Raw genomic sequence first — 18,796 nt, 5'->3', positions numbered from 1 at the left:
TATGGTAACTTAAAAAATTGTAATTTAAAAAATAAAAACATTACACTAAATAACAAGCTAGAAGAGATAACTTACTGGTTTTCCAAATACAACAAAGCAAGCAGGTTTGGACAATAAAAAATTTTTTTCAGTTTCATCTTCATCAAATATATCCACAAAAGGATGCTCTTTGATTACCTCTTGAGAAGTCATAATAAAAAATACTACAATAAAAAAGAGTCAGATTGTTAAAGTGCCTAGTTTGGTTGGAACAAGCAAGTTAGGAACAGCTGAAATATCCTATGAACTTACTTAACCCAAAAGCTATTCCATACCACTAAACACACACATTTTGTCAGCAATTTCAAATAAATTAATCTATTAAAACAATAATAATATGGTCTTAGTTTGAGACAAAACCAAAATCCAACTAGAGGCTATATAAAAGGTTCAAACAAAGTGTTTCTGAAAGACTAAATTAAGAAAACAATAAACATATTTGTATAAATACACATATACATTACTATGTGTTTCTATATTAAAAATCAAATTAAAGTGAAATATGTTATACACACACTTTACCAGAAATAGAAAAAGTAATGTTAGCTAAATTTATTAGATTAATATTTTCATATTTTAGGAAACTTTGGTTGATTCCATAAATAAAACTTTCCTAAGAGAAATGTAATATTTGCATTTTTTTCACTCTCTAATATTTTATAGATGTCTGTAAGGATATATATTTATCTTAAAATTATTTTTAGAAACAATTTTCTATTTTGAGCTATTAAGTGAATTTTTAGGCACAGAACTCCAATTTTAAACATTAAACAGTTTTCAACTTAGTTTAACTCTTTTAGAGTCAATCAGAAACAAATCAGATCATAATTTTTTATGTTTGGATTTGTACAAAGAACATGTCTTCTTTTCAAGCACTTGTACACAGGATTCTTCTATATTATTTCTTACAACTGCATGTAAATCTACAAAGATCTCAAGATGAAAAGTCTAACAAAAAAAATTATCTAGCATTCAAAGTTTAATGTGCTCAGTGAAACAGAAGCTTGAAAATATAAACACGGTAAAAAAAAACAAAAACAAAAACAAAACAACTACATGAACATTGACATAAGCAGAATTTCTTAAAAATCTAAGTAGATGTATATCAATGAAAAATAGAAAGCTGAATTAAAAAAAAGCCAGCCAGTACATAAACAACAGATATAGCTGAGGAGAGAATAAATTAACTGGAAGTCAGATGTTGTAAAGTTACCCAGAATGAAGTAGAAGGACCAAAAGTAAAAACAAAAACAAAAACAAAACACTAAAGAGAGACTGAGAAACATAGTTAATACCAATCTCAGGTTAAAAAAAGGAGAGACACAAAAGAGACATTTTAAAAATGGAACAAATGAAAGTAAAATAAGATGGTAGAAATAAATTCAAATAGACCAGATCAGTTATATCAATAGCTCTAGTTAAAAAACAAATTTTGGCAGACCAAATTTTAAAAATAAAGATCTTTTTACAGATATGTTTTCCTGACTCCTGTGGTTACATCACAGTCAGGTCCTGCTGCTCTTTAGGTGAGTAATACCTTTCTTCCTGTTACCAGAGACTCCTCAGTTGGGCTGGGCTGATGTTCTCTCTCAGTTATTTCCCTACAAGTTATGAGGGAAGGGGAGGGCAGATTTTATGGAGGGCAAGCATCATCTCATGAAGCATCTGCCCAAGAGAGGGGGAATACAGACTGGATAAAAGTTTATTGATATGTGGGCTCTCTCACGACTTGTGGTTTAACATCCTGGATAGTCCTAACTCACTGCTGGTGAAATTTCTTGAAACTTGGAAAAAACATCAGCCTACCTTGGCAGAGTATGAGGAAGGTGCCAAAGCCTCACAGAGATGGCAAGTTAGAATGAATTTATTATGTGAGGACAGAGAACTCCTCAGCTGAGTCTGTTCTTTGGGATGGCCAGAAAACTCCCTTCATTAAGGCAATAAGAAGTGAACCAGTGGAGGGGGTCCTAGCATCATTGAGAAGCTCGAGGTGGATGCCCTTCGTAGGCCAGGGTTGAAGGTAGGGGAGTGATGATACTGTAATACTGAGTTTCCATGTGTCAGTGGGGATGTGTCAGATTCTGGAAGATGAGAGACCAGGTGCAAAGTAGACATAATTAGTATAATGGGAAGCAAGCCCAGACAACAACATGTAAGACCCACAGAGATCTGTGGCAATGGCTGACAGGCCATGGCATTCCTAGGGGTGAGACAGATGAGCAGTCAGTGAGAGTGTTAACTTATGTACCTCAAAAAGAGATAGAGCAGGAGAGCCAAACCTAATGTCAGTTCAGCAGTCACAGTGGGAAATCGTAAAGCCCGGCTCTGTTTTTAGCCCTAGAACCCATTTATCGAAGGGGAGATGAGAAGCCTTACAGAATGGACCCTGACTTGGTTCTCACTGGACTCTGCGGCTTAACTGTCCTGTGAGTTTGTCTCTCTGGACACTTGTCTCTCTGGGCCTCGGTTCCTCTGCTATAAAGTGAGGGATGGGGGCAGGTCCCTTCAGTTGGTTCTGTCATGCGAGTATTCTATGTCTGGCCAAGATGGGGAAGATCCAGGATGTATATTTCAGGGGAATGACTGCTGAGAACATCCTTGGTTAGTCATGTCTCAAGAGTCTCAGACCAGCAACCATTCTTTTTTTTTTTTTTTTTTGAGTTGGAGTCTCACTCTGTCGCCCAGACTGGAGTGCAGTGGCTGCTCCCGGCCACCGCAGCCTCGACCTGCTGGGACCTGGCGATCCTTCCGCCTCAGCTTTCCGAGTAGCCGGAATTACAGGCATGCACTACCACGCCCGGCTGATTTTTTGATTTATTGTAGAGATGAGGTCTCGCCGCCCAGGCAGGTCTCGAACCCGCGGGCTCAGGCAATCCACTCACCTCAGCCTCCCAAAGGCGCGGGATTACAGGCTGAGCCACCGAGCCTGTCTGACCAGCAACCTTTCTATGCTACTGTCCTGAGAGTCTTTTCCCGAAAGTCAGAAGGGACTCAGCCTGGCTCTGCATATTATACAATAACTTCAGTAGAAGTGGCCTACCAACTGAGCAAAGGGAAAAATCCAACAAATATTCTCAAACCATTTGAATTTCTTGTCCAAACTTTTACATTCCAAAGAACTTAAAACCTACTTCACGTGGCTGGGATTCAGCCCAGGCTTGTGAATTTCTATTCCGATGAGCTGGCATCACAGTGTGATATACAGGCCTTGATAGAAAGCATCCAGGTTCACCACTGCCTAAGCCTCTGCTTCCCTCTCTCCGACTTGGCCATAATCAACTGAGAATAATAGTGTAAAAGGGTTCCCCGCAAAATAAACAATTATTCCCAGAACAGTGATTGACCACATCTTGCTTTCTCTGTTGATTTTAGTGATTCTTAGTGGTTTTTAAAACTGTCATGTTTTCAAATAACTCAGTAGAGTTGAGTAACTAATAACATAACCCATAACAAAAGCAGTAAAAAAATGTTGACATAAGAAATGACAACAATAAAAACATAATGGGGAAAAAAAGGAATGGACCCTGGAACACTATAACAGGTATTTACAAGAACAATTTATCAATCCTTCTCTCAGGGAAGCTATTAACTATTAACTGGAGAAATGTACACTGTAAAAACTGGAGTACTCTTCTTTCAAGGGCTGTGGGACACAGGGCCACAGCTATTAATGTCTTGATTCAAGTATATCTTACAGGCTGGGTATGGTGGCTCACACCTGTAATCCTAAAGTGGACAGACGCAACAGGGGCAGCAGCCATCCATTGAAGGGTAAAATGGAACATTAGGATGAAGCCCAGACACGTCCAGAGGGGACGGATGTTTTATAAATAATCAGCCCAGACCCCATGCCATCTCACTTTTGTGCACCAATGTCTCTTTCGGTTCATAACTCATGTGAGATTTCCTAAGAACAGCTGACAGAAAATGAAAGCAAAATTTATGGATGAATCAGAACATATCCGTACAGGCTATACATGGAATGCATTCAGACTTTAATCCACTCACAGGTATCCCTGAAAAATGGTGATTAGGGTAAATCTTCCTGGCAGACAGAGCTTTAAGCAGTATTCCTAGGCCCTCGATTTGGAGGACAATGTTGGATGGCTTCATAAGGGCCTAGAAGGAGCAAAATCAGATGAGAAGAGTTCTGGGAAGAAGTATGTGGCTGGGCCTATGAGAGTGGTGTGGCAAACACATCCAGGGGAGACCTTCAATGAGTCACACTCTTGTATAATCCTCATCCCCTGAGTGCAGGTGAGATCTGTGACTTGCTTCTGAATATAGCAAATGTGATCGAGAGTCACTCCCATGATTATATTACATTGTTTAAGGATCCCCCTTAGCAGACTGGAGACAGATTTCCTGTTGGCTTGGAAGAAGCAAACTACTGTGTTGTGAGAGGACCACACAGTTAGGAACAGCAGCTGACCCCCAGGATCTGAGGGCAGCCCTGTCAACATCCAGTAAGAAAACAGGGACTTCTGTCCTACAACCACAAAGGGATGACTTTTGTCAAGGATGGGAATGAACTTGGGAGTGGATTCTTCCCCAGGTGAGTCCTCATGAAAGCACAGCTCAGCCACATGCAGCCTTGTGAAACCCCAAGCAGAGTACCCAGCTGAGCTATGCCAGGACTCCTGGTTGTAAAATAATTACAGACCTTGGGTTGATTGAGGTAATGGATTCTGCTTGTCCCATTCATCTTCTCTTTGTAAGTGCTTTTCTTTTAGAAAAGGAGTCTGGCCATTACCTTCAAGAATCAGGGACAGAATCATGTGAACTTAATGTGGGGAAGGAGTGGATATGAGTGCTGCAAAGGGCGCAGATGCCATCAGCATCCTGCTTATATCCACTGACAGGTACCTCTTCTGTGCCTGGCCACCCAACTCCAAAGGCCAGCCCATGTGTGACTCTGCCCTCCACCTGCCAGAACCCACTCTCCTTGAGCATCAGACTGACTGGGAGTTCTAGGGATGCAATGTTCTGCCGTAGCAGGCTTCATCCAACAGCTGATGGGAGTTGGTGTACCTCAGCTGACTTGCCCTTCGAGAGGTGATAACTCTAGGACATGCACCCCAACATTCCCTAGGGAATTCAGCTCATGGAGAAACATTCTTGGTACTATTCCTTCTGTTAGTTTCCTTCCCCTCCCTGCTACTGTTTCCTGGGATTATTTCCTGTGTAAACTGATTGTCTCAGGATCTGCTTCTGGGTGTAATAAAATAAGACAAGGTTCAAATGGAAATGCTTAATATAATGTAATATAATAATTTAAAACTCAGTAGTTGAAAACCAGAATTCTACAAATATTTAAGAGCTGTTATCCAAAAACAACACCCCCCAAAATAACTGTGCAAATATTTAACTCATATTCAGAAGAGTTGTTTTCCATTATTAAACGGAACAGAGCTAAGTATTTTTCTCAGGTCCAAGTCCTTACAAAATGCCAGAACTGCCATGGCCATCTTCCTAGTTTTACTTAATAAAAGGAGTACCAAACTGTGGGAAAAACAATTTGAAATAATATGTGATTAAATATATTTTTAAAATGTTGTGACTTCTTCATTGTAAATTTACAACACAGTCTTTAAGTTCACGTGCTGTAATGTGTTTATGTTATAATTCCACACAATTTAAAAAAGTCTAACGACACTTTTGGCTGTTGAGAAACCCTCTAGCGGTGAATTCTGAGGCCTAGAGGGGTCACATCTCCCGGGAAACCCAGCACTTCCGTCGAGGCTGGGTTAAGGGCCAGTCCGGTACGTCTTAAACCCTCCTAGTAGGTGTTCAGTAAATATTTGTGGAACAAATACATTCGTCATTGAAAGAAGTGGTTTCAAAACGGCAAAGAGATCCCGAAGTTTAGTTTTGCAAGAAAAGGCACTGGTCTGGGGACCCCGCAGGTTGCGGCTCAGTGCAACCGATCTCAAAATGCATCCTGCGGTGGACAGGTACCTCCCCGGCCCCGGGGAAAAGGCGACTTACCTGGTCGCAGCGCCTGTGCCGCTGCAGCAGCCAACCGAGGCTCCGCGGGGCTGTTGAGCGGTTGCCACGGAAACCCCTGGAGGCTGCACGCGGGGCCTCTAGCAGGGCGGGGCCTCGGGAGGCGGGGCTGTCAGTCATTGTACTTTTAAAATTCGAAATTGTCACCTTTGTACCCTACCTTTGTATTGATAATTATAATACACTCCTTATCAATAAATCTGGGAGAGAGAATATACACCCTTTTAGGATCACACACGAAATGGAAGAAACCTTATTTGAACACCGAAGGGACTCCAAAGCCAGTCGGGGACTCTACACTACACTGGGTAGTCCATTTTTAGGATTTACAGGTGATTAGCCTCAGCCATCAATATGTGGCAAAGTCCAAAATGTCTATCTTTAGTCGATTGAAAGAATTATTTGGACCACACATCCTCGATACAATGTGGATTGTGCTGACTCTCATAAGGATAAAATAGGCCACAAAGAGAGGTAAGGGGACAACACCGATCCTTAGGAAAGGACCATCAGGTAGCGGGTTTCCAGGGAAAGAGGAACAGACGCAGGCAGGGAAAAAGCAGACCAGCTTGGGAAGGGCTCTACCCTGCAACTTGGAGAACCCGCTTCAAAATAGCCATCCAATCTTAAATCTTTTTTTTTTTCCCTCCCAAAGAGAAGGAGGAGCGAAACGAGAGACTCAACTTAAACAGATAATAAGTTGGGGGAGGGAGGGACGCAATTACTCCGTAGTTTATAAAAAGGTAATAAGTTAGAAAAAGAAAGACTCAATTACTCCGGCGACTTTTTCTCCGCCCACTGTTTCTCGTGCCCTTACCAAAGATGGCGCCCTTTGCTTCCACCCCACCCCCACCCCCACCCCAGAAGCGCGCAGGCGCCGGGAGCCTCGCCGTGTCCTCTCCGTGGGACGTGCTCCAGCCCCGCTCGCGCCGTGCCTGGGGCGGGGCTTGCTGGAGGCGGGGCGCACAGATGCGGAAACACCTGAAGCGTAGCCGATCATCCGTCGCTTTAGTGCCCTGGCGGCGTCTTTCCTGACTGGGCCTGGTGTCCGGGGTCTGGGGCGTTTTCTCCCCGGGCCTCCGGCGCTCGCTGGCGACTGGAGCCCGAACGCCGACCCCCATTTGCCCGCGCCATGCCCACGGCCGCCGCCCCCATCATCAGCTCGGTGCAGAAGCTGGTCCTTTATGAGACCCGAGCTGTGAGTACTCGGCGCGGCGGCAGTGCACGTGGGCCGGGTGGGTGTGGGGCCTGGGACGGGAGCTGCACCCCGCCTCCCTCGCCTGCCTCCCTGGTTCCCAAATCCCTGCCAAACACAGCCTTGGGGGAAACTGGCCCTCCTGGGCAGAGACGGCGAGGGGGCGGGGGGCGGTCGAGTGGGGTCCCACCCGGCTTTCACACCCCGAGCACTGCTGCGTATTTGCACTTGCAAGCCATGGCTGGATCACACTGGAAACAAGTGCTTGTCGTGCCTCAGAGACTGTTCGTGAGGGTCTGGATTCTTTTCGGCTTTCAGAAAGGCTTAAAGTTCCAGAGCGTACAAGTTCAGTACAAGCAGGGAGGGGTATGAAAAAAATTTGACATGTGACTCGGTGACTTTTCTTTTTTCCTGTTCCATGGTATGCTATCACTGTGATTGATGTGAATTACGCATATTTTTATTGCTGAATCTCTAGGTTCTCTTTTTTTCTTATTTCAAAGAAAAGAAAAAACTTGTTTAAAAACAGCTAATTTGTTTGGATAACATTACCTTGTCTTTCATTTGACTTTTTAAAAAAATATAATTTTGTTACTTCGAATGGCCATGTATCTAACCCTAGATCAGTTTTTATGTATTCAGATTACTAGTTCCCAATGAAGAGAATGATGTTTATAGAACTTCATACTTTGTTGTTTCTGTGATTGAAAAGCAAAGTCGAGACAATAATAACTTCTAAATCGGGGTGCCACAGTGATATTACGGTCTGTGTTTACTATTATTGAATCCTATTCATGGTAACAAGGTTGCATATGCTGGATACTTGCATAATACAGTTCACCATGCTATACAGTGTCTTGTAAGCTTGTTCAGTGAAACTTGGCTTGTCTCCATTAGAGGAGAAGATACTTAACAGTTTCTCAGTTATAACATAGTCCTAACAGCATGTCTGCCTCAGGTTATCAAGAGTATAGAATCACTGTTGACTTTAAATTAATTTTGCTGACTTCATTTGAATAGATCCAGACCAGAAGATTAAATTATCTAATCTACTGTATTTGCAAGTATCTTCAGTTCTCTAAAGAGAGCCATAGAGAAGCATCATTTGATATCAATTGATATCATTTGATATTGAAATGAAACCTACTTTCTGTGAAATGTGCTGGTAAATGTCCCTAGTTGGAAACATAAATAACCTAAAATACAGACATTAATAAGCTAAACATTCATGAGGCCTAGCTGAGATGCTCGTGTTCAAAAAGGTTGATTCATATTCTAGGGTTCTTCTGCTCAGAAACTTTCATTGTCCCCCATTCTGAGGAGAGTAAACTGGACTCCTTTAGTTCAGCATTCAAAGCCGTATGTAATTTGTCCTCAACTTCTCTTCCTAGTCATTAATTTAATTTAATATCAATTCATGAAACATTTATTGAGGATCAACGATATACCTTCATGTACCTTATTTTGCAGTAAAATTGTATTGCTCTCAGTTTCCTATATCTACCCTGTGTTTTTCTTCTGTTTACTGTTCTTATAATGTCCCACCCCTTCTTTTCCTGTCAAAACCTTGTAAGCTCTTTCACTGTTGTGGTCTTCACAGCACAGATCCGATCCATGTCTTACAAACAGTAGACTCTCAATAGATGCTGATTAAGGAATCTAACATTAAGAGATGTGTGTTCCAGAACTCAGCTGTGGTGGCTCTCGACCACCTAAGTGATGGAAACAAACTCTGGCCAGCTTAGAGATGGAAGGTAAATTGATCAGAATGATGCTGGGGAGCCATGGCATGGACTTATTAGAGGATGTTAACTCTCCAGCCTCTGGAAAAGCAGAAAGAAGATAGCAGGCTTGAGAATTCCCTGGGAGTGTTACCAAAAACAGCATAGATGGAGGTGGGGTGGGGGGGTAGGCAAGAATCTGATTGGATGACTTCCCCTGGGTAGACACATCACCATGGCCAGAAAGGGTCTGGCAGTAATAAAGTGTCTGTGGAACCACCTTTTCTATTTCAAGGGATGGTAGAGCTGGGTAACCCTCCTGAGAAGTATCTGCTGAATTGAATCACTGAACCTCAGTTCTGTTATCAGTGAAGAAGATAATCCTTTTTGAATATTTTCAATTTTAAAAAGTTATAAGCAGGGAGCTTTTTTTTTTTTTTTTTAAATAAATACCTCAAAGTTTAAGGGACATAACTCAGAAAAAGGCATACAATTACTGACAACTAAGTAAATCCTAGGAATTTAAAAAAAAACCGGTAATAGATTGTAATGGTGAGAATAATAGCTAATACATAGGGAGCACTTCCATGCTAGGCACTGTTCAAAGTACTCTATTTTATGGTTTAATTCTAATGAAACCTCTAAGAGGTCAGTGCTATTACTATTGGTCTCCTACTTTGTTATTATTATTTGGCGAAGAAAAAAGTGAGGCAAAGAGAGTTTAGGACAGTGCAACTTGAAGTGTGGTCCAGGCATTAAGAACATGCACTGAGGGACAGGCCACCTCTTTAATAAATGGTGCTGGAAAAACTGAATGTTCATGTGCAGAAGAATGAGACGGGACCACCCTCTCACACATATAAAAAATCAGCTCAAAATGGATTAAGGACGTAAATGTAAGACCCAAAAACTAACAGAAGAAAACATAGGGGAAACTCTTCAAGGTATTGGTCCAGGCTAATGTTTTATGGGTACAACTTTAAAAGCACAGTCAACAAAAGTAAAAATAGATAAATGCGACTATATCAAGCCAAAAAACTGCACAGCAAAGGAAACAGTCAATAGAATGAAGAAATAACCTGTAGCATAGAGAAAATATTTGCAAACTATTCATCAAACAAGGGACTAATGTCCAGAGTATATAAGGAAGTTAAACAACTCAACAGCAAAAAGCACCACATAGTGAAATTTTAAAATGGGCTTAAGATCTGAATGGACATTTCTCTAAAGAAGTCATACAAATGACAACAGGGATATGAAACAGTGCTCAGCATCTATCATCAGGAAAGTACAAATGAAAACCATAGTGAGATACCATTTTACCCCAGTGAAAATGCCTACTGTCAAAAAGACAAAAAGTAACAAATGCTGGTGAGGATATGGAGAAGAGGGAACTCCTACACTGTTGGTGGGAATGTAAATTAATAGAACCATTGTGGAGAACAGAATGGAGGTTCCTCAAAAAACTAAAAATAGGCTGGGTGTGGTGGCTCATGCCTGTAATTCCAGCACTTTGGGAGGCCAAGACGAGAGAATTTCTTGAGTCCAGGGACTTGAGACCAGCCTGGGCAACGTGGTGAGATCTTGTCTGTAGAACAAATCAAAAAAATTAGCCAGGCGTGGTGGCGCACACTTGTGGTTCCAGCTACTTGGAAGGCTGAGGCAGAAGGATTGCCTGAGACCAGCAGCTTGAGGCTATGGTGGCTGTGAGTATGCCACTGCACTCCAGCCTGGGCGACAGAGTGAGATTGACTCAAACAAACAAAAACAAAAAACACCCCAAAACCAAAAACCCGTAAATGGAACGACTATATGATCCAGCAGTCCTGTTACTGGGTATATATGTGAGGGTCTTCAAATGGAAAAATTGAATTAAAAGATAAAAATAGGTCAGGCATAGTTACTCATGCCTGTAATCCCATTTGGGAGGTTGAAGTGGGAGGATCGTTTTAGGCCAGGAGTTGAGACCAGTCTGGGCAACATAGTGAGAACCCCATCTCTACAAAACAAAAACAAAAACAAAACAACAACAAAAGCAAACCCCAAAACACAGAAATTAGCCAGGCATGGTGGCACATGCCTGTAGCCTTAGCTGAGGTGGGAGGATTGTTTGAGCCCAGGAGTTTGAAGTGTCAGCTATGATCACACCTCTGTACTCTAGCCTTGGTGACAGAGTGAAATCCTGTCCTCCCCCCATGACACTTTCATAAATGATGATACCAGCCATTTATTGAGGGTTCTGAAAATTTAACCATGTCAACACACTCTGTTTTGAATTATTCACTAAAGAAAAACGAGTGCTTTTTATAGAATGTGTAAGATTAGGAGACAAAAAGAAGTTAGAGGGAGCCAAATCAGGACTGTCAGGTGGATGCTGAGTGACTCCCCATCAAAACTCTCACAAAATTCCCCTTGCGTAATGAGAGAATGTAAGGAGCATTGTCCTGGTGGAGAAGGACTCTCTGGAGAAGACTTCCCCGGTGTTTTTCTGCAAAAGCCTTGGCTAACTTTCTCAAAACACACATAATAAGCAGATGTTGTCGTTCTTTGGCCCTCCAGAAAGTCAGCAATCAGGATGCCTTGATCATCCCCAAAACATTGCTGCCATGAGCTTTACTCCTGATCAGTCTTTTGGTAGCCATTGCTTTGACTGTGCTTTGTCTTCAGGGTCACGCTGGTGAAGCCTTGCTTCCTCTCTTGGAGGAAATTTCTTTGAAGAAATGCTTCAGAATCTTAAGCCCACATGTTTAGAATTTCCATGGGAAGCTCTGCTTGTGTCTGCAGCTGATCTGGGTGCAATGATTTCAGCACCCACTGAGTAGAAAGTTTGCTTGCCTTGAATTTTCTGCCAGAATTGTGTAAGCTGAACCAATTGAGATATCCATAGTGTTGGCTATTGCTTCTGCTGTTCATCTCAGTCCTCTTCAATTAGGGCTCGAACAAGATGAATGATTTCCTTACAAATTGTTATGGATGGCCTGCTGCTGTAGGCTTCATCTTTAGTTGTCTCGTCTCTTCTTAAATGAGTCATCCATTGGTAAACTGCTGATTTCTTTGAGGTACTGTTTCCATAAACTTTTCATAAAGCTTCAAGAATTTCACCATTCTTCCACCCAAGCCCCACCATAAATCTGATGTTTGCTCTTGCTTCATTATTAGCAGAATTTATGTTGCCCTGATAGGGAGTCTTTTCAAGCTGATGTCTACGGGCGGCCAGCCCCTGCAGAGATTTAGAGGGTCCCTGGAAGGTGGGGCAGCGTCAGCAATTATTCTGGAGACATAAAGAGAAAGAAAGAGAAGAGGGGAAAAAGAAAGAGACTGGACTCTGTCTAGTGCAGAAGCCGATTCTGTAGTAGGGATAGATATTAAAAGAAAGAAAGATGGAGGGATAGATATAAAGAGGAAGAAAGAGAAAGAAAGTGGACAACTGTTCAGTGAAATGAGCAGAAGCCGTTTATTGGGACCAACCGTGAGTCTTTTATCCCAAATTTTCACATGTTAAATCACAAGACTTTCACGTGAACACAAGGCCAGGTGGATGAGGCGCATCCCCCCCCCACCAGGTGTTTCCTTAAGCATGAGGAAGGACAATCCCAATCAAATCACAAGACTTTCACATGAACACAAAACCAGGTGGACGAGGGGCGTCCCCCACCCACCAGGCGTTTTCCCAAGCATGAGGAAGGACAATCCCAAAATTATCTCACTGTTCCTTATGCTTGGTTTATGTTCCTCAAAAGCAATACAACAAGTTTAACATCATAATATTCTAATAATCAATAACTTCTAAAGCTTATGCATACACAACACCTAGTGACTAACTTAAATCCTAATACCTTTCTATTCTGTGCTAATTCTACCTACACTATAGAAACTCTTAATTATAGCTCAAACCAGTTCCTAAAGAATGTGGCCCAGTCCAAAGATCACACTGGGCCGTTTCCAGGAACAATTGATTATGATCTCTTAACAAAATGGCTATTCTAAAATCCTATGTATCTATCTTAATTTCTATAAAAGTTTCTAATTCCTAATCCTAATATATAAGGCTGATCATCAGCAATAAAGCTTTTAAAATAAAACCCAAATACAAACTGTAATTGTACTAAAGCCAAAACTGCAATTAGTAGAAAGTGGGAACAATGAAATTTCTAAGGTTAGCTTTATTCTATAGAACCTCAAAGTATCATGTTTTGCTCATGCTTGAACTAACATAATTCCCTGATGTAGAGTAACCTATTGTATAATACTTTCTATGAATAAAATAAATTCAGCTTCTATTATACAAGTAGAAAAAACTTACACTAATTGTAACTAAAGAACCGGTTTAAAAGAATGCAGCCCAGCCCAAAGTGGATGCTGGGCCCTTTGGAATGTGGTCCAGCCCAAAGTTCGTGCTGGGCCATTTCTGGTAACCCTAGATAATCATCTATACCATCTAAAGCTGGAAACAGCTCTCTAAATGTATATACTAATTCTACAAAGATACTTTTAAATCTTATAAAGAAGCTTGTATCATGTATAAGACTCCCAAATGTGATCTGAGTTTGAACTGTGTTAAGTTTAAAGCTGAAACTGCAGTCTGAGAGAAACGGGAACAATGGATCCCTAGAGTCAGCCTTGCTTGTCATATTCTCAGAACTTCATGCTTAGATCATCAAAGTCCCTGCTAGTGGGTAATGCCAAACAACAAAGAAAGGAGGAGGGAATGGGCCTTCAGCTCCTGAACACAACCTGGTGGTCTCAGGGTTCGCAGCCCACCTGGATCCCTAACGCTCAGGCAGACCTCCACGGCCGGCTCCCAACAGATGTCTTACCCTTCTTAGTGTCTTAAACTAGATCCTGTTCAGACAGTTATAGCCAGTTAGTATGAGTTTATTTTGATGTAAGAAAGTTTTGAAATTCATGCATAGTTTTTTCTTAATACACGTTTTCCATGAACTTTTTAAATTCCCCTTGAACATCCAAAGGACAGGAAATCAGCATATGGAAGAGGTAACTGCATCCACGTGTTTATGGCAGCACTGTTCACCTAAATGGAATCAATCTAAATGTCCACTATCAGATGGATGGATGAAGATCAATGTGGTATACATATGCAATGGAATACTATTTGGCCATAAAAAGAATGAGGTCCTATCATCCATGGCAATATGGATGAACCTGGAGGACAACGTTAAGTAAAATAAGGCAGGCACAGAAAAATAAATATCACATGTCCTCTCTCATATGTGGGAGCTAAAGAAGGATTGAGCTTATAGAAATAGAGAATAGAATTGTGGTTATTAGAGGCTGGGAAGAATTAGGGGAAGAGGGGAGAGGGAAAGGCTGGTGAATGGACTTGAAATTACAGCTAGATAGGAGGAATGAGTTCTAGAGTTCTATATCCCTGTAGGGTGACTAACAATAATTTATTGTACGTTTCGTTTTTCTTTTTTTTGGGGGGGAGTCAGGGTCTCATTCTGTCAGCCAGGCTGGAGTGCAGTGACACAATCACAGTTCACGGCAGACATGCCACTATGCCTGGCTATTTTTTTTTTTTTGCTTTTTCATAGAGACAAGGGCTTCCTACGTTGCCCAGGCTGGTCTCAAACTCCTGACCTCAGTGATCCTCCTACCTCAGCCTCCCAAAGTGCTAGGATTATAGGTGTGAGCCACCACACTCAGCCTATTATACATTTTCGGATAGCTAGAAGAGAGGATTTTGAATGTTCCCAACACTAATAAATGATAAATGTTTGTGGTAATGGATGTGCTAATTACCCTAATTTGAACATTACACACTGTAAGCACATATCAAAATATTACTCTGTATTTCATAAACATGTATAATTATTTCATGTAAACTAAAAATAAAAGGGAAAAAAATGTGATCTATGAGCTGGTACCAGATACAGGTGTGTGTAACTGAACTGTGACAGAATTTCATATAGAAATTGAGATTAAATGATTAGAAACTTTTATATTAATTTGACAGAATAATTTTTATTTCTCATGAATTAGATACTTTAGAAAATTGAGTTTGTGGTTTGGATGTCTTTGCTTTCTGTTTTTAACTTTTTATTAGGGCAATTTCAAAGGTATATAAAGTAAACAGAAGAGCATAAAAACTCCCTTATATTCATTGCCATCTTCAAACTTACCAGCATTCTGTCATTATTTATCATCTATAACTCATTCCACTCCCCATTCACCACTTATTATTATTTTTTATTAATTTACTTTTAATTGACAAATAATTTTATATGTGTATGGGGTAAAATTTGATGTTTTGATATGAATATATTGTAGAAAGATTCAACCAAGCTACTTGACATATTCATTACCTCACCAATTTATCACACTTATTATTTTTTAATCCTTTTTCTTGAGGTAAAATTGATATAAATTGAAAAGCACATACAGAAAACAGAAAATAAGGGGGGGAAAAGAAAAGCACAAATTTTAGCTGTAGAATTTGGGTAGACGTATGCACGTGTGTAACCCCCATCCCCATCATGATATGAAATGTTGCTGTTGCTCCAGAAAGTTCCCTTGTGTCTCAACCAGTCAACTGCCCTGTCCCCTTCCTGGCAACTAATGTTCTAAATTTTTTACTTTTACCTTACATTATATATGCTAATTCAATTAATTTCATAAGAATGGAATTTATGTAGGCACTTTCTGCATTTGGGCTGTTGTGAATAAGCCAACTATGTACATTCTTGAACAAGTATGCTAGTGGACTTATGTTTTCATTTCTCTTAGATAAATACCTATGAATGAAATTGCTGGTCATAGGGTTCATGTGTCTTAGAACTTTGAAGACTGTTAGGCAGTTTTTGTGAAGTAGTTGTATCATTTTACAGGCCCACCAGCAATATACGACAATTTCCATTGTTCCATATCCTTGCCAACATTTGATGTTGTCAGTCTTCTTAGTTTTAGCCATTCTGATGGGTATATAGTAATATATCATTATAGTTTTCATTTACATTCCCCTAATGACTAATGATGTGAGCATCTTTTTATGTGTTTATTGGCCATTTTTATACCTTTCCTTGTGAAATGCCTGTTCAAGTATTTTGCCCACTTATTGTGGCTTGCCTACTCATTTTCTTTATCTTTTGATGGGCTGAAGTTTTAGATTTTGATGAAGTCCAATTTATCTGTTTCTTTTTTGAAGTATTGCTTTCTCTGACTTATTTTTGCTTACCCCCAGATCACCAAGATATTTTCCTTTTTTTTTTTCTAAAAGATTTATAGTTATAACTTTTATGTCTAGTCTGTATTTCATACTAAATTAACATGTGTATAGTGTAATGTAGTGTTACTTTACTGTTAGGTGTAACAAATTACCACTAAACTTAGTGACTTTAAATAATAATAAACATTTAATATCTCATGCAGTTTCAGTAGATCAGGAATCTGGGAGCTAATTGGTCTGGCTCAGGGTCAAATGAAGTTGCAGTCAAGATGTCAGCAGTAACCTGAAGGTTGTTGCAGTCATCTGAAGGCTCGAATGAGCTGGAGGATTTACTTCCAAGGTGGCTACCACACATGTCTGACAAGCTGAACTGATTTTTGACAAGGGGCTTTGGTTTCTTGTGTCATGGACATTTCCATAGGTCTTCCTGAATGCCTTTACAATGTGGTAGCTGGCTTCATCCATAGAGAGTAATGCAAGAGAAACAGGGAGGAAGCTGTAATGTCTTTTGTGACCAACCTCAGAAGTCACACTCTTTTATTTCTTCAATATCCTGTGGCTACACAGGTCAGCCCTGTTCAATGTGGGAGGAGACTATATAAAGAGCATGAATATCAGGAAACGAGAATTATTAAAGGTTTTTGGAGGCTGTCTACTATAGAGATTGAAGCTCTTTTTTTTTTTAAATACATCAATTGTCCAGTATCATTTGATAAAAAGACTGTTCTTTCTCTGTTGAATTTCTTTGGCACTCTTGTGAAAAATTAGTTGACTGAATTATTTTGTTCCATTCATCAGTTTATTTTCATTATATCTTTACCAGCTTATCTTGATGATTGTAGTTTTATAGTAAGTCTTAAAATCAGAAAGTTTAACAACTTTATTCTTTTTTCAGGTTATTGCGACTATTCTAGAAACTTTGTGTTTCCACGTGAATTTTACAACTGGCTTGTCAATTTCTAATAAAAAACCTGTTGGGATTATGATTTGGATTTTTCTGAATCTGTAGACCAGTTTAGGATAATTGAAATTATATGGCAGGGCACAGTGGCTCAAGCCTGTAGTCCCAGCACTTTGGGAGGCCAAGGTGAATATATTGCCTGAACCCATGAGTTCGAGAACGGCCTGGGCAATTTGGCAAGACATCATCTCTACAATAAAAGAAAAACAACAAAAAAAACTAGTTGGGCGTGGTAGCACGTGCCTGTAGTTCCGGCTACTTGGAAAACCAAGGCGGAAGGATCGCCTGAGCCCAGCAGATCAATACTGGGGTGGCCGTGAGTGTGCTACTGTGCTCTGGCTTGGACGATGGAGTGACTCCAGCTTGGGGGTGAGGTGGGGAGTGGGAGAGAAGAAATTATATTTAGGAAGAAGAATACTTTTTTCTTCCCTATCTTGATGTCTTTTATTTCTTTTTGTTGCTTGTGGCACTGGCTAGGACCTCTACTACAAAGTAGAATAGAAGTAACCAGAACAGACATTTTTGTCTTGTTTTCTGTCTTAGAGAGAAAGTATTCAGTCTTTCACTATTAAGGGTGATGTTAGCTATTGGTTTTCATAGACACTCTTTATCGGGGGTTGAGGAAGATTCCTTTTTATTCCTAGTTTTCTAGGAGTTTTTTTTTTTCTTTTAATTGTCATGTATAGATGTTTAATTTTGTCAAATGTTTTTTCTGCATCTGCATATGTATTTCTTTCATTTGCTGGTAATGGTCAATTATATTAATTCATTTTCAGTTGTTAAACAAACTTTGGATTTTGGAGTTGTACCTTACTTGATCATACTTTATTATTGTTTTTATATATTGTTAGATTCTATTAAGGAGTTTTGCCTTTATATTCAGAATATTGGCCTATTATTTTCTTTAACATCTTTGTCTGATTTTTATATCAGGGTAACTTTCGATTCATGGGTTGAAAAATGTTCCTTCTGTTTTCTGAAAGTGATTATATAAGATTGGTATTGTTTCTTTTTTCAGTGCTTGTTAGGATGCACTACTGAAACACTTGGAGTTGGAGTTGCTTTATGGGGTGAATTTTGATAATGACAGTCAATTTCTATAACAGATACCGGGCTGTAGATTTTCAGTGGATCTGGAATTAGTTTTGATAAATTGCATTTTTCAAGAAGTGTGTTCATTTCATCTTAGTTGTTGAGTTTATTGGCAGCAAGTTGTCCATAGTATTCCCTTATTATTCTTTTGATGTCTGTAGATTTTATAGTAAAATTCCCTTTTTTATTCCAGACATTGATATTTTGTGTTCTCTTTAATTTTTCCTTGATCCATCTTACTAGGGATTTATTCATCATTATTATTAAATATTTGAAAGAGCCAACTTTTGACTTGATTAGTTTTCTAATAATTAGTTTTCTTTCTTTTGATTAGTTTTCTCTCTTGTGTGTTTTCTACTTAATCAACTTTTGCTCTTAGGTTTATTATTTTCTTCCTTGTATGGATTTTGGATTTATCAGTTCTTAGTCTGTTTGGGCCACTGTAACAAAGTTCCATAAACTAGGTTGCTTATAAACAAATAACATTTATTTTTCCCAGTTCTAGAGGCTGGAGAGTCCAAGATCAAGGCACTTTGTGATCCAGTGTCCAGTGAGGACCTGCTGTGTTCCCCAGGCCTCTCAAAATAATACTATCC

General features: G+C 39.9%; 2 protein-coding genes across 2 annotated transcripts in view; one reads left to right on the top strand and one right to left on the bottom strand.

Moving 5' to 3' along the window:
• Window positions 1–6,884, bottom strand: part of LOC103271570 (adenylate kinase 9-like) — a 77,638-nt gene extending 70,754 nt beyond the window's left edge. The window contains exons 1-2 of the mRNA XM_008069038.2: window positions 6,863–6,884; window positions 76–203 (exon numbers count right to left, since the gene is read on the bottom strand). Of these exons, the coding sequence (XP_008067229.1) occupies window positions 76–192 (117 nt within the window). The 5' untranslated portion in view covers window positions 193–203; window positions 6,863–6,884. The remainder of the gene's footprint in view (window positions 1–75; window positions 204–6,862) is intronic.
• Window positions 6,885–7,039: 155 nt separating this feature from the next.
• The window catches only part of FIG4 (FIG4 phosphoinositide 5-phosphatase), a 125,867-nt gene continuing 114,110 nt past the window's right edge, over window positions 7,040–18,796 (top strand). Inside the window, exon 1 of the mRNA XM_021718053.1 lies at window positions 7,040–7,243. Coding sequence (XP_021573728.1) covers window positions 7,178–7,243 — 66 coding nt within the window. The 5' untranslated portion in view covers window positions 7,040–7,177. The remainder of the gene's footprint in view (window positions 7,244–18,796) is intronic.

The sequence above is a fragment of the Carlito syrichta genome, unplaced genomic scaffold (assembly GCF_000164805.1).
Source record: "Carlito syrichta isolate Samal-C Ts95f unplaced genomic scaffold, Tarsius_syrichta-2.0.1 Scaffold311768, whole genome shotgun sequence".
Taxonomy (NCBI): Eukaryota; Metazoa; Chordata; class Mammalia; order Primates; family Tarsiidae; genus Carlito; species Carlito syrichta.
The sequence above is the reverse complement of the archived record's forward strand: the minus strand, read 5'-3'. Positions and strand labels throughout refer to the sequence as shown.